General features: G+C 38.8%; 2 protein-coding genes across 3 annotated transcripts in view; one reads left to right on the forward strand and one right to left on the reverse strand.

The window, feature by feature from the left end:
• The window catches only part of LOC118423310 (5'-nucleotidase domain-containing protein 1-like), a 13,793-nt gene extending 2,371 nt beyond the window's left edge, over positions 1–11,422 (forward strand). The window contains exons 4-13 of one of the 2 annotated variants that reach the window (XM_035831422.1): positions 841–950; positions 1,114–1,199; positions 1,393–1,480; positions 1,928–2,102; positions 2,476–2,573; positions 2,834–2,952; positions 3,438–3,554; positions 4,257–4,295; positions 5,079–5,238; positions 8,615–11,422. In XM_035831422.1, coding sequence (XP_035687315.1) covers positions 841–950; positions 1,114–1,199; positions 1,393–1,480; positions 1,928–2,102; positions 2,476–2,573; positions 2,834–2,952; positions 3,438–3,554; positions 4,257–4,295; positions 5,079–5,238; positions 8,615–8,709 — 1,087 coding nt within the window. In that variant the 3' untranslated portion in view covers positions 8,710–11,422. The remainder of the gene's footprint in view (positions 1–840; positions 951–1,113; positions 1,200–1,392; positions 1,481–1,927; positions 2,103–2,475; positions 2,574–2,833; positions 2,953–3,437; positions 3,555–4,256; positions 4,296–5,078; positions 5,239–8,614) is intronic. The other variant, XM_035831423.1, reaches the window with a different exon arrangement.
• LOC118423312 (putative L-cysteine desulfhydrase 1) lies at positions 11,061–21,478 on the reverse strand. The gene is made up of 12 exons (XM_035831426.1): positions 21,450–21,478; positions 19,129–19,193; positions 17,649–17,765; positions 17,389–17,457; positions 16,771–16,870; positions 15,760–15,971; positions 14,851–14,972; positions 14,309–14,368; positions 13,530–13,693; positions 12,845–13,012; positions 12,190–12,299; positions 11,061–11,888 (listed from the first exon to the last, which is right to left on the reverse strand). The coding sequence occupies exons 1-12, from the start codon at positions 21,460–21,462 to the stop codon at positions 11,766–11,768; spliced, it is 1,323 nt and encodes a 440-aa protein (XP_035687319.1). The 5' UTR covers positions 21,463–21,478; the 3' UTR covers positions 11,061–11,765.
• Between the last annotated feature and the right edge of the window lie 4,759 nt (positions 21,479–26,237).

The following is a 26,237-nucleotide window of genomic DNA, read 5'->3' on the forward strand; positions in this document are numbered from 1 at the left end:
TAAGCAGACATAAATAAAACTAATTATCATATTAAAAAAACTCGGGGTTCCCCAAACAGCTGTCATACAAATCACCTCACTATCTGCTTGGAGCTAAGCCCATTAACAAGCACGATGCCTGTTCCAATATATCGCAGATATAGGGGGGATTTCTGATATTATTACATCGATTATAACGACAGATACGGCGCCCAAAATCACATCGATTCGAGCTTTCATCACAGCCCACCAACACAACAAGTATGAAACCAATCCATCCAGCCGTTCTTGAGTAATCTTGTACACAGACAGAGACACATAACAGAAAATATAACCTCCATGACATTTCATGGAGGTAACTACTGTGCCAACTGTTACAAATATTTCAAACAGTCCTAAGCAGACATAAATAAAACTACTGGGGGTTCCCCAAACAGCTGTCACCTCACTATCTGCTTGCAGCTAAGCCCATTAACAAACACATACAGCACGATGCCTGTACCAATATATCTCAAATATAGGGGTGATTTCTGATATTATTACATCGATTATAACGACAGATACGGCTCCCAAGATCTCATCGATTCGAGCTTTCATCACACCCCACCAACACAACAAGTATGAAACCAATCCATTGAGCCGTTCTTGAGTAATCATCTACACAGATAGAGACACATAACAGAAAATATAACCTCCATTCCATGACATTTCATAGAGGTAAAAATACCACAAAGAATTAAAGATTTACAGCTTCTTTTGGCAACAGTGTCAAATCGTACACTGTATGTAAACAGGTGTTTTATCTTATCGTAGTTTTGTTGATGTTTTATGAAGATTTGTTCACAAGCCTGTATCTTGCAGAGCCAGTCACGGAACAAAGAAAATGACTGAAGAAGAAATTGTTGCAACATACGGAGAGGAAAAACAGTGGAAGCACTTCGCAGAACTGAAGGGGAAGTTTGAGAACTCAGGTATGTAAAATCGTGATTGTATTGATAAGTATCAGAAGGAAAAAAATTAAATGTAACATATGAAAAAGATTGATTCAATGTCAATTCAGTACAAAAACTGTTTATATCTTCATGATATGCTCTTCTGCCTTTTGTGCTTCTAAATTAGATGTTTTCATTTCAGACAAGTATCATCTGTACGAGAACTACTTTGACATGCCCGGCATTGTGCTGTGTGCTCGGATGGTCGACAACCTGGAAAAACAAGCAGTGTGTGATCAATTATTTTCTTGGTGTTTCTAGAAAAAAAGGATAATTTCTTGCAATTGGTTTGTGCATCATCATGTACAAGTGTGCTGATACAAACATTGGTGTTACAAGAATTTTTTGTCAAGTATTATTAGCAGTAGTTTAAGCATTCAGAATTTCAAATTTTGTTCTAACAATTTGTGTTTGCCAACAGGGAGGAAAGCAAAAAACAAAGATGTGCAAGATGTGGAGAGATGCCATTGATGCCTTCAACAATGCCTACAAACCTGAAGCTTTTGCAGGTACATTGTCATTTATATGTGGTTACATTGAGTATTCTACAAAAGTCACTGGAGTGTTACGAAATAAATGTCTGCCTTACAAGTCTAAATTGTATTGGCAAATGAACTTGCACAAGAGATTATGAAAAGTTTCTTTTTCAATATGCACTCATAGAAAATATCTCAACATATGTAATTAGCAACCAAAATAAATAATGGCATATTTTTTCATTGTTGTGGACTCATTGAAAAGAATGTGCCACTTAGTGAAAAATGGAATTTGATGGGTATACGTACACATACATTGTATAACTTGTAATTTATTTTTTAATTCTTGTGTTGGTGTAATCTTATGGTAAAACAAGCTAAATTTTTCTCTCTCATGTAAAGATTAGTGTCTCATGACTGTTTTGTCATCCATAAAGTTAAGCTGGTACACTATTTTCCAACATTTTTTCCCTGTAACAGCCCATACAGGTGGCTACTTTCCTGGAATCAAAGACGAGCCCTACACCTACATGCACAAGTGCAGCGAGGACATCCGGCGGTGGCTGAAGGAACTGCGGTCTGCAGGAAAAGCTGTCTTCCTGGCCACAAGCTCCTGTTCTGATTACTGTGATTATATAGCCAGGAAAGTTCTGGGGTAAGTAAGATTTAAGATTTGAATTTAAGAATATCTTTTATGCCATTTTACCTGTGCTCTTGTAGTGCATAGAAAAGCTCCTTGTATCTACCAAAGCCAGACCAAAGCGTAGTAGCATATGTACTGTAGTCCAGTGGTTAGTCGCCATAGCTCTGGACCAAGAAGTTGTGAGCTGGAATCCCGGCTTTGTCACTCACCCAACATGCTTGCATGCTACTGGAAAGGGTCACAGTTTTAGGACAGTAAGCCATAGTCCACTATTCACTATATATACTGCACATACTACATAGCATCTGTCTTCTCTGTCATTACCAGTGGAATTTTGAAGTTCGTGTTTTGAACTTTTTTTAACGCACATTTTTGTCCCAAATAGGGACGAGTGGAAAGACTATTTTGACGTCATCGTCACCAACTCAAAAAAGCCTGGTTTCTTCTCCGAGCCACCAAATAGGAGACCCTTCTACTCTGTAGGTGAGTAAATGGCATTGTTCCCTTTGTTTCTAAATTCTAGTGACTTTATAATACAACAAAAGTTTAAAATTGAAAGTGCTTTTTTCAAAAGAGGTGGAATTATGAGGCAAAAAAGCAGTTACTCAAGCAATTGTATATGATTTTAGAAACGGTCAAATTTTTCAGACAACATTCGTTATCTTTCATTAGTGACATAGTTATTACATGTATCTGGATGACTAATCGTCATTGAGGTCTAATTATGTGCTGTCTTTTATCAGTGGATTTTCAGGAGGGCACAAAAGTCAAGGAGCTGGAAAGGGGGAAGGGGTACGCTCAGGGCAACTGGCAAACACTCATGATTCTTCTCAGGCAACTCACAGGCAAGGAGGAGCCAAAGGTTGGTCATGGTGCAGAATGTACTGTATTGATTTTATGGTTGAAGGGAAAGGAGGTTTTCACTTTGTTTAAAGTTCACAGTCGAGACAATGCTGTACTAGTAGTGCATTAGTAATGCAGAGGAAACACATACTTGCAGTGTCATGAATTTACAGTGGAGAGGCCACCACAAAAATAAAACCACCACAAACATTTCAGTATTCACACCTTTGATAACTGTTTAGATATATTATACATTCATTAATTTACTACTCTGTGACTGTTTATTTGTTATTGTTGACAGATTAGAATAAGCTGTCTTCAGCTCAGAACATATATTTCTTAGTTATAGTTCGCAATTATGATATTTTGAAGAATTTTTTTCTCATTAGAAAAAGTATCATCTTCATAAAAATATCATCTTCATGTACATGTAGATGAGAATAAACAAAAAATTTAGTCTTCCTTTAATTTGTATTATTGTACATAATGTTGTCTTGTTATCAGGTTGTATATATTGGAGACAGTCTGAGATCAGACATCTTCCCTCCCAAGAAGTTTGCCAACTGGTCCACTGTTCTTATCTGTGAGGAGATGGAGGCTGAAGGAATGGAGGAAGACAGGGTAAGAACTCTCTGAGTCTAAGACATTCTTATAAAGAGTCTTAGTAAACAATGAAACAAACTTACTTCTTACAATTGACAGAAGCATGAAAGTGTGTGGTTGTTGTAGACTGTCATATTTCCCTGTCATTTCACTTCCCTATAAAGAGATTTAACAGGATAGAATGTAACTCAAAAATTACTTTAAAATTTACTTTAGATACATATAATTTATGACTCAAAACAAAACTTTGGTAGAAAATGCTGGTTCACCTTGGTTCATCCTATATCCGTACTTTTAAAAACAGGATATTTACATATCAAGTCAGCATGTGGTAGTTTTAAACAGCAATGTCCTGAAAATATTTCAATCTGAAACCAACGTCCGGCAACTTGATATCCCCAAATGCCATATTTTAAAAAGCAACGAATATAGGTTACCCAACGGATAAAAGTGAACTAGTGTTGATAGTTTTATTAGCCATTACAAGGTATGGCGAAGCAATGTTGGGGAGAAATATATTACTACCCTCCAATTACTACATGAATACTTGAAATTGAGACTGCTGTTAAGTTATATTCACTTCCCATGATATTTGACTGAATCACTGCAACTCATACATGTAATAGTGCAACATATCATTAGAGATAGATAAGAGAAACATAGCTTCTAGCAATAATGCAAATGTTGCTCTTGCATGTGCATGTCATGTATTTTCTGCAGACGCAAAACGGCCCCGCCACCAAGAGAGCGAGACATAGTGTGAGTGGGTCATTCTTTTATAATGTTTCAGGGCACAAAATACGTTGTAGCATGCTTTAGTAATTGCGTACAAAAACTGGAATCATTGGTGAAAAATTTGCAAATCCATTGAAGCTGTAAAAAAGTATACAAGATACTTGTAATAATAATGATGATGATTTCTAATGTTAAACCATTTGCCAACACCTTCATAACGTGTCTAAGCATAGATTTCTAATGTTAAACCATTTGCCAACACCTTCATAACGTGTCTAAGCATAGATTGCAGGATGTCCTTGTTTTTAGGATGACAGAAGAGAGTATTTAGTGCCCTGTGTGTGTATACTGTATGCTCTGTTTCTACATATTTGGTTTACATAGTGTACTGTAACACCTGTTGTCCTGTTGTCTTTCGCAAGGTTGAGGTGTGGAAAGATGCTGTCTCCTTTGTCCTTCCTTTCATCATGTGTGTGTGTGTGTGTGTGACTGTGAACATCATTCAGACTTTTATGAATGTTTTGTTAGTCTTTACCTTCTGGTCATCCTAGTGTAACTAATTATAATAGAGTTTCATGCTACTGTTTATGTTATGTGTAACTTTTTGGCAACACCTCAGGGGTGGAGGCCTACTTATGCAGCTCACTTAAAGATTTGCAATTTATTTTTGCTAGTAAATACCAGATAACTTTTAAATTTGTTCAGCCTTTACCTTCTTGTCGTAATAAAATGACTTATAGAAGTGACTTGATGGGTGGAGCCATTTTCATACAGCTCACTGTAAGCATTGCTGTTTTATTTTTGCAGAACGACTATGACCCAGCCAGCAGAGCCATCCTGGTGTCTGACATGTGGGGACCCTTCTTGACTGACAGAAGCACTTCCGGGTCAGAGGTCGTGACGGTGTGTGGCCACATCCTGAGAAGCAGTGCAGACATCTGCGTGCCACACCTGGAGTACCTAGCAGGTGGGTGCAATTGCACGTTTGTGAAAACAGAAATAAAAAAGTTTTTCTTAGGTGGTGTGCCATGTCCGACTTTCCGAAAGCAAAAAATGTCCAAAATTTTTAATGGTGTTTTGTGGTGTAGTTATCCAACTTGGATCCTATAAAGGCAAACAAGGAAAATTTCATCAAAATATATTAATATCTTTTTAATAAACAAGAAATCTTTTTAAAAAAGTTGTGCCTTGCCGCGTGTTAGGGATATCGTCAGGAAAAAGTAGGTCAGCACTTCAAGCCCGGCAAGGCAAAATGCTGTGCCTTGGCAAAAACACAATACAATGACTGTTTTTACTGTTTCTGAAAGAGCTAACCAAGAGGAGTAAAATGCTTTTTAGATGAAGCGAATGGCTTGAACGGTTGCTGAGATATGGCTCCACAAAGTTGCCAAAACCTACCCTCAGATATGGCCGGCTGGGCGATAAACGATGAAAATCAAAAAAATACCTTTTTTGAGGGGTGATGAAAAGGTAAGTAAAGGCTGCAAAGCTTGTTTTATCTTATTTCCCCGTAATATGTACTACATAGAATCACTCCACAGAGTTCTGAACATTCATGGCATTTTATTATGCTTTTACACAGGGTCGATGTATGCAGCACCCACTGGTGTCCTTTCACACAATAATTGTCATCTTACCTTATTCTTTAAGAAATAAGTAAATTTGGGTTTAAAAGTTCACATTTTGGGTTACAGTCAATGGTGTTTTTTGCACCAGTTGAGTCGCATTGTAGAAGATTAAATATCATACTTCATATACTTTTGCAATGTACACAACATTATGGTATCTTATATTACCAACAATGTCACATCTATAGAATATCAGCAATATTAATTGCCTTATAACAAGGTCAACTTGGTCAAGGTGAAAGGTAAGTGTGTGAATATGTCGCATTATTTTCATGTTGAGCCATGATGTTACACTGTATCAACAGTACAACTTTACACTTAGATACATTTGTAATAAAATATAGAAGACAGATGTTTGTACTAATAACTAAATTTATTAGGACAAGTTCAACATTGTACTAATAACTAAATTTATTAGGACAAGTTCAACATTTTTCAAGGTCAAAGGCTCAGTCTTCAGGATACATACAATCGACACATATTTCTTTGATGTACTTGCAGGTACATGAACTTCTCCTTATTTAATCAATACTATAAATAGTATAATGCAATGTAAACTACTTTTTACAAAAACAACAGGCTTACTCATCATTTTCTGTGGTTACTGGTAGCAACAGTATTCTTTAACAAACTTAATGCTAATAGCACTGGCTGCACAACTTGTCAACATTATGTTTGACCTCTACCATTCAATATCTCCGCTCCGCTCTCCAGTCTTATATCAGCTACATCTGGTACTTGGTGCAATCTACACTCCACCTGAAAAACAAAATTATTTGAGTTTCATGATTAACATGTCTACCATCATGGTGATAATGTTCTTCCATCTGAGGGGATGACGACCTACTCCAGTACCACGTCTGATGTTCATCTACATCATCATCTTTCTTATGACTTCTTTCTTTCTTGTGACGAAAGATTCAGAATGATCCAATAATGAAATGAAGAATTCAATAAAGAAAGAAAGGCAAGTTGGGGCAAGGAATAGATTAACTTATTATCATTGATTAAGTAGATAAATACCTGCAACAAGATGGAAGGAGGTAAGTGTCACTGTTTCTGAGCCATCTTCTGCGACTGAATCTCAGTACCAACTGCGACAACCTCGCCCGGTCGGTAGGAACCTGGATGATAGTAGAGACAAGAGTATAATATTGCAGGTAAGTACAGATTTATGATTTCTGCTACACCAGAAAAACCCTTGGCACAATCTGACAAAGAATACACATTCTGGTTGCACAAATTTTTCACGTTAACAAAAATGCCATTAGTATTTTGAAAAATTTGGGCATAGGTTACCCGGCTGACCCATATCAGGGGGCACGGTGCCTCAAGTTCAACAAGTGAAAAAAATACAAAATGGTATTTTAGTCTTGGAACGAGGCAAGGGATGATTCACACCAACAGTAACGATGATATTGAAAATACAATTGAGATTTTCTTAAAAATTGGGCATACCCTGTAGGTACCTCAAGTTACCATGGTGCCTCAAGTTCAACAAGTGAAAAGAAATACTAGTAGTACACAACAGGCCAATCAATGATCCATATGTAAAATATGCTAAAGAAAGCAATAAACTAATAAGAAAAAATTACTAAGAAACATTTTACATACATGTAAGTTTCATGACTAAAACATGGATAAAGAAACACTGCATAGAAATTATATTGCTGGGATTGACTTGAGAAAAAATTGTTCAAAAGCACATTTTCTTCAACATGCCCCCCTCCCCCAAACACTACAAATTGTATCAAGTATTTTACCTTGAAATTCTTCATCCATAGCGTCAAAAAAGGTTCTATTTGTGCCGCTTCAGTCACATATCCTCCGTTCTGAGGGGCACGCGGCCCAAAATTTGGCGCCGCCCGGCCAAATCGGGGCGATCGTCGGGGAAAACAGCGTACGGCAGAGGGTTTTCGTGGTAGCGTTGAAATACCTAGTCAAACGTTCTTGAGACGTTTCGATGACGTCATTGCCTACTTATATATTCACATGCAATGCATTGGTCTAATTAGGCATTTATTTCATCTTTATGAATAGGTAATGCAAATTATTATGCGAGATAATTCACTTGATTATATATTTACTTCAATGGATTTGAAATATTACCATACGAACGCTTCATTCATTCGATGTAACCAGATGTTAAGAGGCTTTCAGTACCGACCACAACTGTTATCAAATGCGTAAAAGGGAGGTATAAAGATTGACGGGTATGTACTGTTAGTCGCCTAAGCCGTAAGTTTGTCCTCGAGAAAGAGAACTGGGAAGGGCCTTTGGAAGGGCCTTTGGAAGGGCTGGGTTAACATTGCTTGAACCATTGAACCATGGAACCATGGAACCATGGAACCAACCAAGAAAATAGTGGCCACAAGGCCATGCCGCCTGCGGCGGCAAGGCAAAAAAAATTATGGGTCTTAGTGGCAAATGTGCAGATGTTGACACACTGGCAGCACCAAATCCGTAGGTGTTTTGGGCACCTTTACACAGATTAGCCTTTAGGCTCGGTGGGTGTCACTCCATCGTCATGGGGGGAGGGACATGGCGAATATCAAACTCGGAACCTACTGATTCCGATTCCAATGCTCTAGTTCTTTTGATAAACAAAAAAAATCCAAGCAGACACCCCGAGTAGAAAAATAATCTTGGAATTGTCATGAATCTGAAAATGGCAATTAAGTATAATTTTTACTAAGAATGTATTTTCATTTTCAGCTCTACCCTTGGATCACAAGTTCACCACCTTTAAGGACAGCAGTTCTGAATGGGCAGGGTTCCACCCAGGGAAACCCCGATCCCTTAGGAAGTAGACACAGGAAACCCACATATCAAAGGAAGTACTAGTAAGCATGTGTCACGTACATAAACCCACATTTCTGAGAAAATTGAACCCAGGAAGATCCATGTTTCTGAGGAGGCAGACCTAGGAAAACCCTCTTATTAACTAATTATGTAAATCCACATTTCTGAGAATATAAACTCAAGAATATCCATATTTCTGAGAAAACAGACCTAGAAAAGCCTACAGAAATAAGGATTCCAAAGTAGATCTATCGAACCCACATCTCTGAAGATATAGACTCAGGAAACTGTAAGGAATTCTGGAAGTAGACCCAAGAAACTCTGTCCTCTAAAGAGTGGAAAACACACTGTGAGGAAACCCTACATGAGTAAATATACCCATGAAAACCTACATCCTTGAGGAAGTACATGTAGACCCAGGATAATTAAACGCCGATTTCTGAACAGGGAAAACATTGATCATCACAGTAACAGCAAAATACACCACTTGGCCTTCCTTCTCAATTTCCACTCATTGCTGTTGAGACAATTTTAAGAAACAATACTGTAGTTAAAAATAGGTACAAGATGGGATTGGTCATAACCATCTAATTATAGGTATGGTGAGATCTAAATCAGGAGTTTGAACAAATAATTTCCATTTCACAACATTCTTGCATATGCTGAATATTCAAAAGTTTGGCCAGATATGTGCAACCAGGCTTGTTAACAACAGCACATTCAACTACCTCACGAATCATACCTCTCAAATTTGACAACTTTGTTGATAATTTAGAAATTTACACTTGAAAACATTGCATCTACTTTTTGTTATTTCACATGTCAGAGTGTACAAAAAGTTTCTTAAATGTTTTTTTTATTTTGGTCTAACTTATATTTGAATTCCATTCAAATATTATTCCATTGGCTTACCATGTCAAAACCTCAACAAACATTGTATATGATATTGCTGTTTTATTTTGTTAGAAGTAGCTTGAAAGTACACCTTCCTTGTTTGACTGCTGTTTGGAATGATATAGATTTAGCTATTTAAACAAAGAAAGAGATGTGCAAAACTTTTAAGCGTGGTAGTTTTATTTTTAGGATATGACTTGATGTGGAATACAATGTAGTATGTATTATGCCTAAAATAGGCTTAAACCTGAATTCTATTGAATTCATATTGTAGGATAGACAGTCTAGTATTTAAGTAATTTATTTTTCCTATCCCTTTTGCAAGGGCTATTTAAGAATGCTTGTTTTAGGCTTAAATGATTTGTGATTGTGTAGGCCATGCCAATTTGAAGACTTTGTTCTCAGCATCAACCGAAAATATTTGACCAATGCAGCTTGTCAATGCGCGTTTTTATTAGTAATAGTAACAGGAACAAAACATGGAAAAAGTAATTCTGCAAAATACATGATTAAATTACAGTCAAACCTGCCCAAGACGACCACCCGGGGGACCGGGCAAAAGCGGTCGAATTTGGTCAGATGGTCGGTTAGAAGAGTATCGGACTCACAACATGCCCGATGCATAGTTTAAATGGTTTCCGTTGTGTTTAATGGCAAATAGCAAGCACACGCACATGCATCTGCCGCCATCTTTATTTTGAACATAACATAGTAATGGTAGTAAAAATCAGATGCAAACTGGCCGAATTCGGCACAAAATCACGCTACTTATCATTGAAAATCGATGACTTCTCAAGATTAGAAAATAATGCGGTCGTTATGGGCATGGATTTGGTCCCAATTTTTGGCGGCCGCGTTGGCCAGGTGGTCGTTGTGAAGAGGTCACTTAATGCTTACGTCAATGGGGAAAATTTTCGGGACCGCGAAAAAGCGGTCATAATGCCAAGGTGGTCGCTAGGAAGAGGTGGTCGCTTGGGAAGGTCTGACTGTATTTACACAAAAAAGGTGCAGATACATTTGTAGTGATTTTTCTCAAATTAAACATCAAATCTTGCTGAAATATGAAATCTATAAAACTACCTGGAGGGTGTTCAGCTTGCCTTCAAAATCAGTGTAAAATCAAGATTGGATGGCACACATATCAATTTTTTTAAGTGATTGTAATTAGGAGATACCTCTTATAGTAATAATGTATATTTGTGTGTACTAAACCGTATTTGACAGTATTGCACTTGAGAAGTAATGGAAGTAGGACATGTGTGCAATTAGTGTAACATGTGTGCAATTAGTGTAACAAGTAATTGAAGTATACTAGTAGGGCTTAGTTTTATATCCTATAATCTAAATTTGAATTGACACCACAGTCCTCAACCAAACCCACTTCTTATGTAATTTGTTGTGGGTTTCACTTTATGGCCAGTTTTGATGACCACTTGTGTGTAAATGATTAATACAATTAATTGTGTGTTTGCCATATTAATTCTATTGCTTGATTTAGGTAGATGACAGATCCAAGCTGTCATGTCAGGCACTTTTAGTACTAACTCATGTTTCTTTGGTAAAATGTCACATTTGTCTGTGCTTACATTTATTCCATTTTCTTCAGTGTGTGATAAAACAGTTGCAGTGCAAAAATGACTTAATTTTTCCATTTACAGATTTGAATACATAAATCTGCACTAATTGTACGTAGAGACCCATACATCGCATGCTTTTCCCTCTGCATATTTTTGTGAGTCTCTGATTGAGATGTAACTTAGTGTCATTTAGAATTAATTTGTAGCTAAAATTGTGCATCTTAAATTAAAAGTGCTAACACAGGAAGTGCAACCAAGCAAACTGTCAATTGTGTCTGTCTTATTTTCATTCATTGTATCATATTTGTAAATTGTTGATTTCTCAAAATTAATACATCATCAAGGTATGCCTGATAAAAATTCTTGTAAATTTTTGCATATTGCCCAGTTGCAACATGCAAAGTGGAGATACTTGATAAAGACTGGCATTCAGGCTACCAAAAGGCACATAGACCTATCAGTTATACTGAGTAGACCATGACATCCTACTAGTATATTAGACTAGACTTAAAAACTTGCTTATTTCAGAGTACAAAAATTAGCTAGTAAATCTTGCTCCCTGAGTGATCATAGATAAGTCTATCTGGAAAGCTCTACTGCAGTTCAGATTGAAGTTGTAAGATGGCATCTCCCAACGTCTCATAATCAGCAAGTTCGTTGTAGATGTGGGCAGATATCCTGACATACAGCTCCCCCTGCACTGCCTTCAGTGGCACCTAGGGGGAGTCAGTACAATGGGCAATGCTGTTAGACCAATAGAGTGTACCAGTTCAACAATGTTCAGTATAAAAATATGTGGAACTGTCTATTCTTGTACCTGTGCATAAAAATGTCTGACTAAAAGGCAAACATGTATTAACACTTCTTGCTATGTAATTTTTTATGATTAAAAGTCTGCTGAAACATTGACAACAGCAAAAGAAATTGATTTTGGTCAAAATTAAAAGGTTTTGGTGAGGCTAGAGTTTGAACAATTACATTATTTAAGGGATATGACAAGTTGAATATACAATGTACCTCAATGTTAAACCTGTGGTACAGTTGGTTCTGTATCTTCTCAGCCAGGTCATAGGTCGCAGCAGCGCCACCATGGAAGGCAGGAGGTAACTGCACCAGCGCCATGGAGGCTGGCAGAACAAAATAACAGGCATTAGGACCTTTTTAGTCACCTTTTCCTACAAAACAACACATAAACCAACTACCGATATACATGCATCAATTCAGCACCAAAAAGTTACTTAATATGTACGTTTATGTTAACATTAACGAATGAGGACGGGCAAACTGTAAAATACATTAAGATAACTCAGGGGTATACATCTGACTCATAATTGATATACATGTATACAGATTTATGTCATACAAAAAAAAAACAAAGCAAAAGACCGGTGCAATGCGGGTAGAGTGTCTGCCTAGCATTTGGTTGTGAGTTTGATCCCCGGGCAACTCATGTGATACTCGGCACATGCTGCTTTCTCTGCTTTAACACTCAGCATTTGGGAAAGAGTATGGAAGTTGAACAAACACACAACTACCAATGAACTAGCCCTCTGCTGTAGTGATTGCACATAGCTGTGTGGCCCAAAGGCTACAGAAACAGACATGGGCGCCACCCTATGTGCCATCAGGATTTTGACTAAGAAGGAATACGTATTTCAAACATAGGACCCACCGAACATGCTGAGAGGTGCCAGTAGTCTGGTGTGCCATTTCTCCATCAGTAGTTGTGCTGCCTGTGACACCAGGTCATGTATGTACGTCTGAATCCTCTCTGGTCCCACACACTGCCAGAAATCCAACACAGTGTGGAGAGACAACAGAGAACTGTAGTCCTTCATACCTGAGGGAACATATCAGCATTAAGTGTTAAAATTTAAAAAAAAAACATTACCGGTATATCTTTACCCATACATACATGTAGGACAGGAGGTAAAAAATTGTAAAAGAAAGTTAGGTGTATTTCATGTTGCCACTCCACTAAAAGTCAAACTTATTCTAGTACTTGTTGTGTCACTAAAACATCATGCAAAAGATGACAATTACACTAGATTACTGTTACATTTGTACTATTGGTAACAGTTTGTTTTTTATTGTTTGCAAACATATGAACATCGCTGTTCCATTTTTTTTACTTATTTCTTGGCTAGTCATTTTTAGAAAGATTTTGCTTTCTAAAAATCAGAAATACCTAAAATGTCAAATTTTTAAAAATCTGAAATATTTCTTAAAAATCAAGACTGCACTGTTGTCGATCATGTAAAACAGAAGAAAAACAAGATATTAAAAAAAATAAGGGAAGGGGGTATTGCTTAATTGCCATCTTGACCCAAATTTGTTTTTCCAACACAAAACCTGACCTGGGAAGGCAAACTCAGCGTTGAACCCCGCCCCGTGACCGTGGGACACCACCAGCGGGCGTGTCGTCTCCTGTAGATCTCTCCTCACATACAGCAGGGCCACGCCCTTCGGACAGCAGAACCACTTGTGGGCATTGGTCACATAGTAGTCTGGGTTCAATGACCTAGAGAACACAGGGGAATGACAAAAAGATTCATGATTCACTCTATCTATCTCTCTGAACTGCCACCAAGCAATGTAAAGGTTAGAAGAAAAAATTTTCAATGCGGCCTGTTTACAATGCAGGGCTCGAAATACTGGGTGCATGTGCACCCAAAATTGGAACTGTGCACCCAATTATTTTCAGTGGGTGCACAGGGTGCACCCAAATATTTTCTTAGGTTTATGTATGAAAAGATATCAAGTATACTAGTATACATCATGTTCTTGACATCTAAGTGTTAGACAGATAATAAAGATGTCTGTCATGTTACTTGTTTAAGAATTTGATAGCTTGTAACTAAGTTTTGTTATTAGGTTTTTTTTTACATTTTACTTAAATTTAAGTGGTGCACCCAAAACCTTTTTGGTGCACCCAATCTTTTAAGCTGGGTGCACCAGTGCACCTAATCCCAAAAATGAATTTCGAGCCCTGCAATGTCATAACGAAGCTGGCTGCTGTTACTCATCTGACAGAAACACTGTGCAGCTAAACTATCAATACCTAAATAACCAATCCTGGTCAATGACCAAGGTGACTATATGATCATTTAGTAATACACACAATGTCATGGCTGACCTGATGTTGATTGGGAGAGCTCCAAGTGCATGTGCTCCATCTATTAACACTGGAACTCCTCTGTGGAAAGGAATTATAGAAATTAACAAGATAATCATTACAGCCCTGGCTGTTTGTAAGCAGCTGAAAAACAAATTAAAAAAAAATCATTACAGCAGTTTTCAAACATTATACACTGTCGTCAAGTTTTTCAAACTCACAGCCTAAACCTGAGTATAAATATGCATTAAATTTTGCAATATAGTCAAACCTGTATCAGTGACAATCTCTATACATGAGGACAACTGTCTAATGGCCCCTTAGAAGATATTTTTTTCTATTAAGACAAGCATTAGGAGCATTTTCTATAGTGATCACCTGTCCATGCACAATAGACTAGATTTTATCGGTCCCCGTGAATTGTCTTTTTGGTCAGTTCAGACTTGAAATACATGACATTGTATGTTCTGCTTATTTAATTTCCATCTGCTTAATAAAATCATGTCAACACAGCAGCATAATAATATCATTCGAGTATTGTCAAAACTTGACTGTTGTCTGACCTGTCATGACAGATGTCAATAATCTCCTTGAGTGGGTTGATGTAGGGGGTGTTACTGGGGATGTGGTCAAACACTGCCAGCCGTGTGCCTGGTCTCAGGGTGTCTCGTACTAATGTAACAATCTGGAACAATCACATGAAGGGGGTGTTACTGGGGATGTGGTCCAACACTGCCAGTCGTGTGCCTGGTCTCAGGGTGTCTCGTACTAATGTTACAATCTGGAACAATCACATGAAGGGGGTGTTACTGGGGATGTGGTCCAACACTGCCAGTCGTGTGCCTGGTCTCAGGGTGTCTCGTACTAATGTTACAATCTGGAACAATCACAACTAGTAAATATGATGTCTTACAAGTTACATGATAAGTTATTCACATTCCTGTGTCTGAATACAAGTTTTAAGGAACTTGATAACAGGAAAATACAATTTTGACTAAATATTTAGATCTTGCAGTTTTCATAATGACAAAAGATTGATTGTTATTCAAAAAAGATAATGGCACGTTTAACCAAGGAGCTTTCCACCAGTGATTGCATGAACTCTTATTACCAAGTATATTGTTAAGTTCGTAGAATTTTAAGATGTATTCTGTTTCCAGTCAATCATACGAAAGTTACTGACAGGTACTTTTGTTGTGTCATAAAATAAGCATCTTTAAGCTTATTAGTCAGGATCAACATCCTCTCAGAGTCAGATGGGAGGTAATGCTGGAAGTAGAGCTACATTAGACACCTCTGAAGCATAAAGTTTAATTTAAATGCACCACCACACTTACTGAAAATTCAGAGTCTCTCATGGTGTAAATGGATCAAACCCTACGGTCTGGCCTTATAAAGATACTGTACGATACTTAAAGTGCAACACCCTTTCAGGTTTACCGGTTATACACAACGAACAAGCAAGTTTTCACCTGTTCTGGACCTTCCAGAGGAAACTTGACCATCTCCTCCTGTATGGTGACGCCCGTCTCATCACGTACGTGTGACAACAGTTTCTTCACCGCGCCGTACGTGACACTGAGGCAGTAGATCACGTCTCCGGGGCTGAACTTCTGACTCTTGATCACAGCATTGGTGCCGGTGGACGCGTTGGTTACCAAGGCGATGTCTCTGGGGTCTGCTCCTGATAACAAAAAAATGTAATACAGTTTACTAAAGAAGAGACCAAGACATTTAAAACAGTGTATATTACAATGGAAATGCTCATTTCACAGTGTCATAAAGAATAGGTCACTGCACAAATAAAATCATCACAAACATTTCAAGATTTTACACATTAGTTGTACCAAGATGCACTGTCCAGTTTTTCTATTGTTTTTTTTTTTTAAATTAAAGAGGCCCTCTGCTTCTTTTAGAAGTTTCGATTCTTTGAATGCTGTTATAGTGAAAGTGATATTGATCCAATTTAGATCACTGAAGAGTTATCCTTCCACTGGTCGAGACAAAGATGACAGATGTTATATAATTATATACATTGTACAGGTTCATAGTACCAGCCACAAGCAAAATGAACAGTGGACCATGGCTTAACGTCCTGTCCTAAAGCCCCCTTTACAAATCAAGAATTTAGCTCAGCCGAGTTGTCAGCGAGCTGTAAGTTACGAGGAGGTATGATCCTGATGCCGACGAAGAAACTCTGCCATTTGTTCGTGGGCATCAGGGTCATGCCTCCTCGTAATTTAGAGCTCGCTGACAACTCGGCCGAGCTAAATTCTTGATTTGTAAAGGGGGCTTATGGGCTGCAAGCCTTTCCAGTACCATGCATATCAGCTGAGTGACACAGCTGCGAGCTAGGATCAAACTCATGGCTTCTACATGTAGTTCCAGAGGCATAGGCATTAAACACTAGACTATGATCGCTCCATAAGCATTGTTTCCAATCATAAAAAGATGGCTAATCAAAGTATTGTAAGGTTACAAACCTACAAACTGTGCCGCCCTGCGGCTGACCCACACCAGGTGAGGTAACACCTGTCTGTCAAAGAAACGGAGCGGCTGTCGTTCCACATGTACCTGCCATTTCTGTGGAAAGGTGTTCAACACATTAGTACATTACAAACGTACCTGCACTTTGTATACATTAATATTAGGTACTTAACTCCACTGTTTAATCAAATTCCACATTCTATCAATAGCAGCTCATTCACTCTGTGATACACATTCCCAAGTGCTATATATTGTTTTCTCAGCTAACCAACTACCATTCGTGTCTTCTTTGAAAGCAATACTGTAAAATGCAGAATGTTCGCAGTGGCTTTATGTTCGCGGTTTTCATGGTGACCTCTTCATCGCGAACTTAAAACCACCGTGAACATTTTTCCATTTATAGTATAACTTACTATAAGACTGCAGTCTATGGCGCTACCGCAAACTTAAAACCACAGCGAACACTCCATTTTCTCGCTACCACAAAAGTAAATCAAATTCCCCATGAACTTAAATGCATTAACAGTACATGCTCTCTGTCCAAGTAAGACAGAACACCTGCATTACATTTCTCTGCCTCCAGGGGGCACAATTACAACTAGTAGAGAAATCACCATGGCAACATCCAGGGCATCCTTCAGGGCAGCACCAAAGGCTCCATGGTTCAGGAAGGTACAGTCTTCCTACAACAAGAATTTTTACATCAAAAGCTATTATCATAAATTTAAAGATTTATTTTGTATTTCTATTTAGCAATAGTAGTTATATTGTTGACCGCACATTATGTCAATTAAGCTTATACAATGCAATGTCCGTTAAACTATTTTGCATTCCAGACTGTGTTTATGACTTTGTAAAAGCACATCACACTTACCTCTAATAAAAAGTGTTTTTTTCTCATCTCTTTCCCAAAGTTCGGACACTTTTCTGGATCCTTGTAGTCCTCAAAGGAGGGGAGGTCAAAGGGCATAGATGGTGGTTCATACTGGTCCTTAAAATATACAAGATTTCATCAACAAGAGGCTGTGTTGTATAAACATAATACACTGTAAATGCAGACATGTTCAGGGAGAAAAAAATGTTGAGACCAAAATATTACTATGAATTCACTTACTTTCGCAGGTATTTAATTACAGCAAGGAAGTTTTTATGTGGGTGAAGCCACACATTTAGTATTCTCTACAGATATTCCACCCGACCAATCAAAACTCAGAAAAAATGGAACCTGTAGCATGCAGTCCACGTTTCCAGCTTTTTGATTGGCTAACATTCTGACTGTCTGGTGGATACGTCAGGGGTAAACCTATCAACGCACAGGTCACAAAATGGCACTCAGCAGCGCAGTATCACAAAAAGTAGGGGTATTGGACGTTGGGTAGAACCGGTTACGGGGCCGAAAAACGTTGAAAATGCAGCAAGTTCAGAGCATCTAATCGGCTAAATAACAACATAAAAATGCCCCACAAAAAATATTCTAGTATTCTGTCCAAGTTTTAGTGAAATACCTTCAATTATAAGCGAGAAAAATAGCCAGCGGAAGCTCGCGGGTTTTTTCAAGCAACGCAATACATTTGTATACCTGTTAAAACGTGCGCTCGTAACATGTTGTAGCACTGGCTCAATGGGATTATTCACACGTGGTAAACCAACGCTCCGGGATCGAATCCGTGGACAGACAATGTTTTTTTAATTTTTTTTTCTTTTTGCTGCATTTTCACGAAAATGTTGCCTTTCTTGTTGCTTCTTTTCCTGCGATTTTTGCTTTCTTTTCCCTTCGCCCACATCCTGCATTTTTTTTCAAAAATGTTGCCTTTCTAGTTGCAATATTTTCTTAGTTAGTTCATAGTCAAAACAATTTTGTAGTACGGCTGGTACACCTTTATCCAAGGGTGATTTACAAAATGTACATGTATAACGTTATCCGTTGTTTGTAAAAAAAATAAAAGCGTATTTAGGGATATGACATGGACGGACGGTGGTTTCAAATCGGAACGTTTTGAAAATAGATTGCAAATTTTAAACCACATTTCGCAGACTGGATACATGTAAATGTGCTGTTTTTAAAGACAATGGATAAAGGTGAACTAGCACCATCCATGTTGGTTTATGTGGTATTAAGTTAGACTTACACCCCTATGTTACGTTGGTTCCGTCCGATAGTTAGTCCGACCACCGACTCCTACTGTACGCCATGTTGGAATAAAGCTCCTCAAGTTAGTTGCACTTGTGTCGCCCGTGAGTCACTCCCTTTAGCGGTCCTTGTACCTTACTGGCGTAGTGTTACAGTAAATATACACTACATTTTGTACTTTGGAAACATAGATTTGCAGTGTTCATCGACTTTAATTTCTTACCTCTGGTAGATCAATCAGCTCCTGAACATTCGAGGACTGGAAAGACCCAAAATCCCTTCTTCCACCTACAAATTGTAAGCATACGTCTCGCGTAAATAGTAGGTAGCTGTTACAGGCAATGAAAAGATTGAAAAGTGCTTCCAGAATGTTTATTTAATTAACGCTGTGGCTATTGACACACTCAGTGTGCCAATAGCCAAACAGGCTATTGACACACCGAGATGCCAACCAGCCAATCAGAGCTTGTAACATGCCTTTCCGGCAATATTTTACACAAGCAATAGTTGATTAGACATTGTTCGGAAGATTAGACATTGGAGATCATTGGAATCTTGGAATCTTGGAATGAACAGACGTATTCAAGTTATGCCCTACATCTGGATACCTCAGTACAGCCATCATCGTGTATGTATGACGTAGCGTAGTGGATAGAGCGTTGACCCGGGAATACATGATACCTGCTCCGACCCGGTTCGAGTCCACGCCGGAGTTTTTTTAATTTTTTTTTTTTCTTGTCCCCTTTTAAACATCCATTTGATATAAGAATATTTTATATATAAACAACTTTTAAAGTTTCTGTTAACATTAAATATAAACCAAAAATAACACTGACCACAAAACATGTCATAATTTTCGGCCGTGTGGTTCCGGCGCTATCGGCAGCGACTCGGAAGAATATTTCTTTCACATTAAAAATAATGGAGGTAAAACAACAACTATAACTTCGCTTCCTTAGTGAGGCAAGTATACCGAAGTCACGGGCTCCGCACTGGGCGCCCAGTGCGGAACTCGTGGAGAAAATGGCGTCGGCACTCGGGGCCAAGTGCGGAAGAAAGTTCCGCACAGGAATTCCAGTGCGGAACGGCTTTATTACAGTGCCGAAGAGCCGTCAGCACTAAAATTCCAGAGCTGAACCTTGTTTCTGCACTCATTTCCCAGTGCTGAAGTCCGTTCAGCACTCGGTTTCCAGTGCCGATCTCCGCTCAGCACTCGGTTTCCAGTGCGGAGGTCATTCGGCACTGGATAACCGAGTGCCGATCTACCTAAGTCACGGGTTCCGCTCTAGGTTTTCCAGTGCTCGGTGACTTTTCGGCACTAGAAGCCGAGTGCTAAGATCAGTTCGGCACTGGAAGCCGAGTGCTATGATATCATTTCATGATCTTTCAGCACTGTTTAGCGATGGTAGTTCTGTTTTGAAATAATGTTCTTCATTGTATCACTTGAATAGTATGTACGTTCGGAGTTTGCTTTCACAGTTGCGCCATGTTATCATTATCTTTACCTTGAATATTGGTTAGAAAGCTCGGAAAATAAATGCCACTCAGACGCTCTGCGTCTCACCACTGGACACCTAGTGCGGACGTAACTTCGGCACAGTGAGACTTCTAGTGCGGAAGGCCCCTTCCGCACTAGACACCGAGTGCTGAGAGAGGAACCCGTGACTTCGGTAGTTTTGCCTTAGTGATATAAGTTTTGAGGCCGAAAATCTCCAATACGGCAGGAATTCGTCGGTAAACACAGCTGAAAACGTGTTCCTAACCGATTCAACATGGCTGCCATGATCACATGCGGTGACAGTAAAACTAGCACCCTATATGATAGCAGATTCCGATGTTTAAAATTGTGCCGTAAACACGTGAAAAAGATCGTATTTTAGGTTGATAATGGACACAGGATGCCATTTGTATTTTTCAGAGTGTTGATTGTCAAATATAATCGTAAGATTTCCTCATTTTAGTGGTTTCTATCACTGGGTGTGTCAATAGCCTAACAGGCTATCGACACACTCAGTGTGCCAATAGCCTAAACAGGCTATCGACACACTCAGTGTGTCAATAGCCTGTTAGGCTATTGACACACTGGGTGTGTCAATAGCCTCGCTCTTTAATTAAAGTAGCAGGCCAAGAAAAATACCAAGAGAAATGGCAGGAAAATGCTCATTTGAACACAAAGTAACGCTAACGGCTACTTAATCATACAAGTGATATATGATGTCATGGCTCTTGATATTGTTATAAGTTTACATAACTGCTTGTTGTATTTTACACGAAAAACTTTATTAAAACACAACACCACATATATACAGTTTACCACGCCCCCCTCCCCATGCGCCAGTCACCCCCTCACCTATATCAAGGAGGTTATATCCTCCTTGCCTATATTAAATGATAAAGACGATGGCAACAAAATCACAGGAGCACAATTGAAGAGACGTTTTCAGAATGCTTAGTTTTTGCTTGTAAGCTGTCCACATTGGCTAACATTTACAGACGCTGCCCGCTCTGACCGGCAGACGACAGAGAGAAAATATTCGTACATACCTCTCTCAGCCATATTTCTTCGCTCAGTAGTGCAACAGTGACCTCTAGCGGAATTGATAAAAACTACAGTATTGACGAACGCTTTACTTTACAGCGACGTTCGTTGATATCGGATATTCTAACAAAATTGTTCTGTTTGCTTTCTTTTGTTTGATGCTGATTGGTTTAAAGTAATTCAAGATAACCAACAAAGTATCAAATCACATGATCAAATTTGAACCAATCTCATGATCAGCATCTTACCAGTGGTCTTCAGCAACCGATAACGTTATAAAGTGTACTTAGATACGCTCCGTAGTCATCCAGTCCGAGATTGGAAATGATTTACTGACATTTCTTCTTCCTCTTCTTAGTCTATCTTGTCCGAGATATGAGTCGTATCTGCGGAGTTCCATTCACAATTTTTTTTTAAAGGGGCTGGTAGATGCATGTGCTATTTAACCACAGTTCTTGGAAGTTTCTCTCTCTCTCAGTATGTGTGTGTGTGTGTGTGTGTGTGTGTATGTGTGTGTGTGTGTGTGGTGTGTGTGTGTGTGGTGTGTGTGTGTGTGTGTGTATGTGTGTATGTGTGTGGTGTGTGTGTGTGTGCGTGTGTGTGTGTGTGTGTCTGCGTATGTGTGTGGGTGTGTGGGTATGTGTTGAAAGGGGCTGGTAGATGCATGTGCCAAACCACAGTTCTTGGAAGTTTCTCTCTCTCTCTGTATGTGTGTGTGTGTGTGTGGTCATTTGTGGGCCTCCTCGTGGTTCAATTTTGTACTACATCGGACTTTCCAGTTTGTGTATTTTCTGACATGGTTTTTCTATCCTGGTGGTCATGCTTAATAAAGGGAATCCTGTATATTGTACATTTTATCATTTAAGAACTAGAGTTCCACGAACACATACCTTTGCCAAATAAACCAGGTTTGTTATGTAGCATGATGTCTGAACACATAAATGTGCTACTCATTATATTTTGTCTTATATGCCTGGAGTTGGTTCATAACATTTTGCCATTGCTTATACAAATTAGATCCCTATTTACATACTAATATTAAATTGTATCAAGCATCACTTAAGCTGTCAGCATACCAAAAATCATGATGATCCATTCAATCCCTTCTTGACTTATTATCTTTCAAAGTAGGAAACTAAACCGGCTCCTGCAGTTCAAGAAAAGATGTTAGCGGACCCAAACATACACCTCTTACTCTCTGCCATCTTTCTCAGTTACATATGTGACAACTCTGAAAGTCCTATCACGGAATACAGTGGATTTATCGACTTTCCTCATTAATTATGCAAATTAGCTGTTAATTTGCATAACTGGTATCTCATTATGTAACGTTTTACTTAGGCTATCAACATACCAAAAATCATGACGATCCGTCAGCACGTTCATATTTCCATTAATTATGCAAATGAGATCATCATCTGCATAATTAATTTGTACTGATATTTCTGTCTTTCTCAGCTGCACATGTGACAAGTTTGAAAGTCCTATAAAGGAATGCAGTGGATTTACACATTTTCCTAATTAATTATGCAAATTAGCTGTTGATTTGCATGATTAGAATTCCATCATGTAAGTCTTCCCTTTGGCTATCTACATACCAAAAACCATGACGATCCATCAATGCGTTTATATTTTCTCATTAATTATGCAAATGAGGTCATCATTTGCATAATTAACATGCATTGACATTTCTCTCTTTCTCATCTATACATGTGACAAGTTTGAAAGTCCTATCATGAAATGCAGTGGATTTATAAAATTTCCTCATTAATTATGTAAATTAGTTCCTGATTTGCATAATTAGTATTTCATAATGTACATTGTTACTTGGGCTATCTACATACCAAAAATCGTGATGATTCATCAACACGTTCTCGAGTTATTCTCGTCCAAAGTTTCAAAGGAAATCGGCGACTGCAGTTCCAAACAAGCCGCTAGGGGGTCCAAACTTATAGTAATTACTCTCTGCCTCAAGGGCTATCTACCACTCAAAAATCATAACCACAGCATGTCCAGAACACGAGATATCAAATATTGAGGTTCTGCTGCAGTACCTTAGCGAGCCGCTAGGGGGCCCATTATCGAACTTGACCTTCGTTTTCCCGACCCCTATCCACCTACCAAATATCATCGGGATCCATCCAAGGCTTCTCGAGTTATACTGTTAACACACAGACACACAGACTCACAAGCCTAAAACATAACCTTAGCCATTCTGGCAAAGGTAATAATAAAAGGGTATAACTTGAACGTTCATACTAGTATACTATGCAAGCAACAATAAGCCCACACTCATATCACTAATGTCTCCACATGTTTTATTGATACTTGAAAGAAATTGAAACAAATCCAGATTACACACCGAAAGCGTTTTTCCACCCAGCATCACAAAACTGCAATGTATTTTAACTGCTGCTCTAATACATGGCATTAACATTAATTATACATGCTCCTTAGTAAACGAACATCAAGTAGAGATCAAAGTGTTGAAATTCAACATACTATTTTTACTGCAGACGTACTCCAAAATCCCAAACATTTGTAACAATACCTCACACTTAACACATGCACTGTTCAAATAATGTCACCCATTGGACTTCAAAGAGAGGGTATCGAACACACACCTAAAACAACGTCAATTTTTACCCAAGGTAAGTGAAAAATGAAGTTGACAAACAAGTTTTCAGAGCTTGCAAAGGTCATTTTCAAGATCAACTTGATATTTCATAACATCGCCCCAATTAAAGTTTGTTTAATAGTCGTAGGCGGGGTAATAGTTGTAGGCGGGGTGATTCTCAAAATATTGCTGCTGCATATGCATGATGCTACTGCTGCCAAGTTCAAAGTCAATAACAAGCTGGATTGAAAAAAAATATGCTGAGCCTCTCTTACAAGCTGAAGTCATCAGAATCATCTGCGAGTCATCTTGATCGAGCCGAAAACCTGTATCACATTCATTACTATCATATTGGGTGTGCTAACCTGTGTCCAGTCCATGAAACCTAAGTTTCCACTGGGTTCTTACATTTTTCTTCAGCCACCTCCATTCGGCGTTTGCTAGAGCCAAAAGAAACATTATTTGGAAAACATTGCAAAAATTGTTATGCTATATGTTTGGATTTGTCAAAGTTTTAATCAGAAGGCCAACCAGTGTGTCATACAGGCGACGACGAGGAAGAAAAGATAAAGCTATTTTAAGGGCACAATCCGCCGTACGTGCAAATACGTGCTGTCTACGTGCCAAAACGTGTACAACCTTTTGGGATCCGTAAGTGGTAAGTACCGCCTCCGTACGAACTTTTGGAGCACGCAGACACGCCTTAGAACTGTACGTGCAGGCAAAACTTTGTGTGCCATTGGGCTGCGGATTCGCCCCCCGTACGTGCACGTGCCAGTACGGGCTACGCGCCTGCCATGTACAGCCTGAACGTTTCAGAAATACGTGGCGGACGTGGCCTCCCCAAAACAACGTACGGGCAAATTGCACGTACGGCGGGTTGTGCCCTTAGGTGATTTGACAAATGGTATCAGGCATGATCTGTTTCCCTACATTGGCCAAACTAATATTTCCGAATTCCGTATGTTCGCCGTCGTTAAAGCAGTCTACTGACCTAGATTGAACAAATCTCAATATTGAAAAACTCTTGAACTTTTGTTCAATCTATGCCATATAAAATACCTGAATCACAACCCGGCTCACCTTAGTTCTGCTTCCTCACACAGACTGTTCGTGGTTTTACGTGCCTTCCACAGAGTACTCCAAATGAGAACGAAGTGTGTGCGAGCTAACACAATCACCACAGCGAGGCCTATGTCCATTGGCACTGTAAGAGAAACAGTGATTGAGTGGTGATCGTTGAATACCGTCTGAATGATATTCATACACTCATGTAAGTGGAAGAACAAAAAAGATCGGAAGGAGAGCTTTCAAAACAGTCCAATTGTTTCCTGAACCATGCAAACCACATTCTGGATCAATGAGTGAATGACTCGAATCATTTCATGCTGATCAGCAAACAGCAGGAAGATAATAATATTTAACTCCATATACCACATGTATAGATGAAATATATTGTTTTTGTTGCGTTTCGATTGACATTGATTGGCCAAATGACCTTGGATTTGGCAATTTTGGCATTCATCTCTTCAAAATGGTTCAAATTCGGGGCCAAAAAGACCAAAAATGGGTATTCCGGAAGAGTCCATTATTGAACGGGGTTTTAAAGAAATCCATTATAAACAAAGTTCAATTTTTAATGGAGATGCTTTTGGAATCGTCCATCATCCACGGGGTTCCTAAGGAAGAGTTGATTCCTTCAAAGGAGGTCAAAATGGAAAAGATGCATTGGAATGGAATGACTATGCAATATATACATGTAACGCTAGTTCACTTTAGCGCAGAACGTATTTTGAAATGTTTCATTTTTGCCGAGGGGTGATTTTGGAACAGCCCATGTTTGATTGTCTTGATTGGGGAGTGAAATGCGCTGTGTTTGTTTGCAACTGTACTATGTGGCCTTTCTAGTTTGCATTTTTTTCGACTGTAAGCACTGTACACAAACAATCATATCAAGGATACATACTGTTGTGTTTGTTCTCAATTTTTGTTTAAGCTTGAAGCCGCGAAATGACCAAATCGATGAAACTGCTCTTCACAGACATTTAGGCCGAAATATCAAGGTCTGCCTACCTTTCTGAACTGCAAAGAAGTTAACAGGGATGCCACTGCCCACTCCGAGAAACAGAGTCACGATCAGGATGTTAAAAATCCGGTTCGACGTAACTTTAGCAAA

This window comes from Branchiostoma floridae, chromosome 9, assembly GCF_000003815.2.
Source record: "Branchiostoma floridae strain S238N-H82 chromosome 9, Bfl_VNyyK, whole genome shotgun sequence".
Lineage (NCBI taxonomy): Eukaryota > Metazoa > Chordata > Leptocardii > Amphioxiformes > Branchiostomatidae > Branchiostoma > Branchiostoma floridae.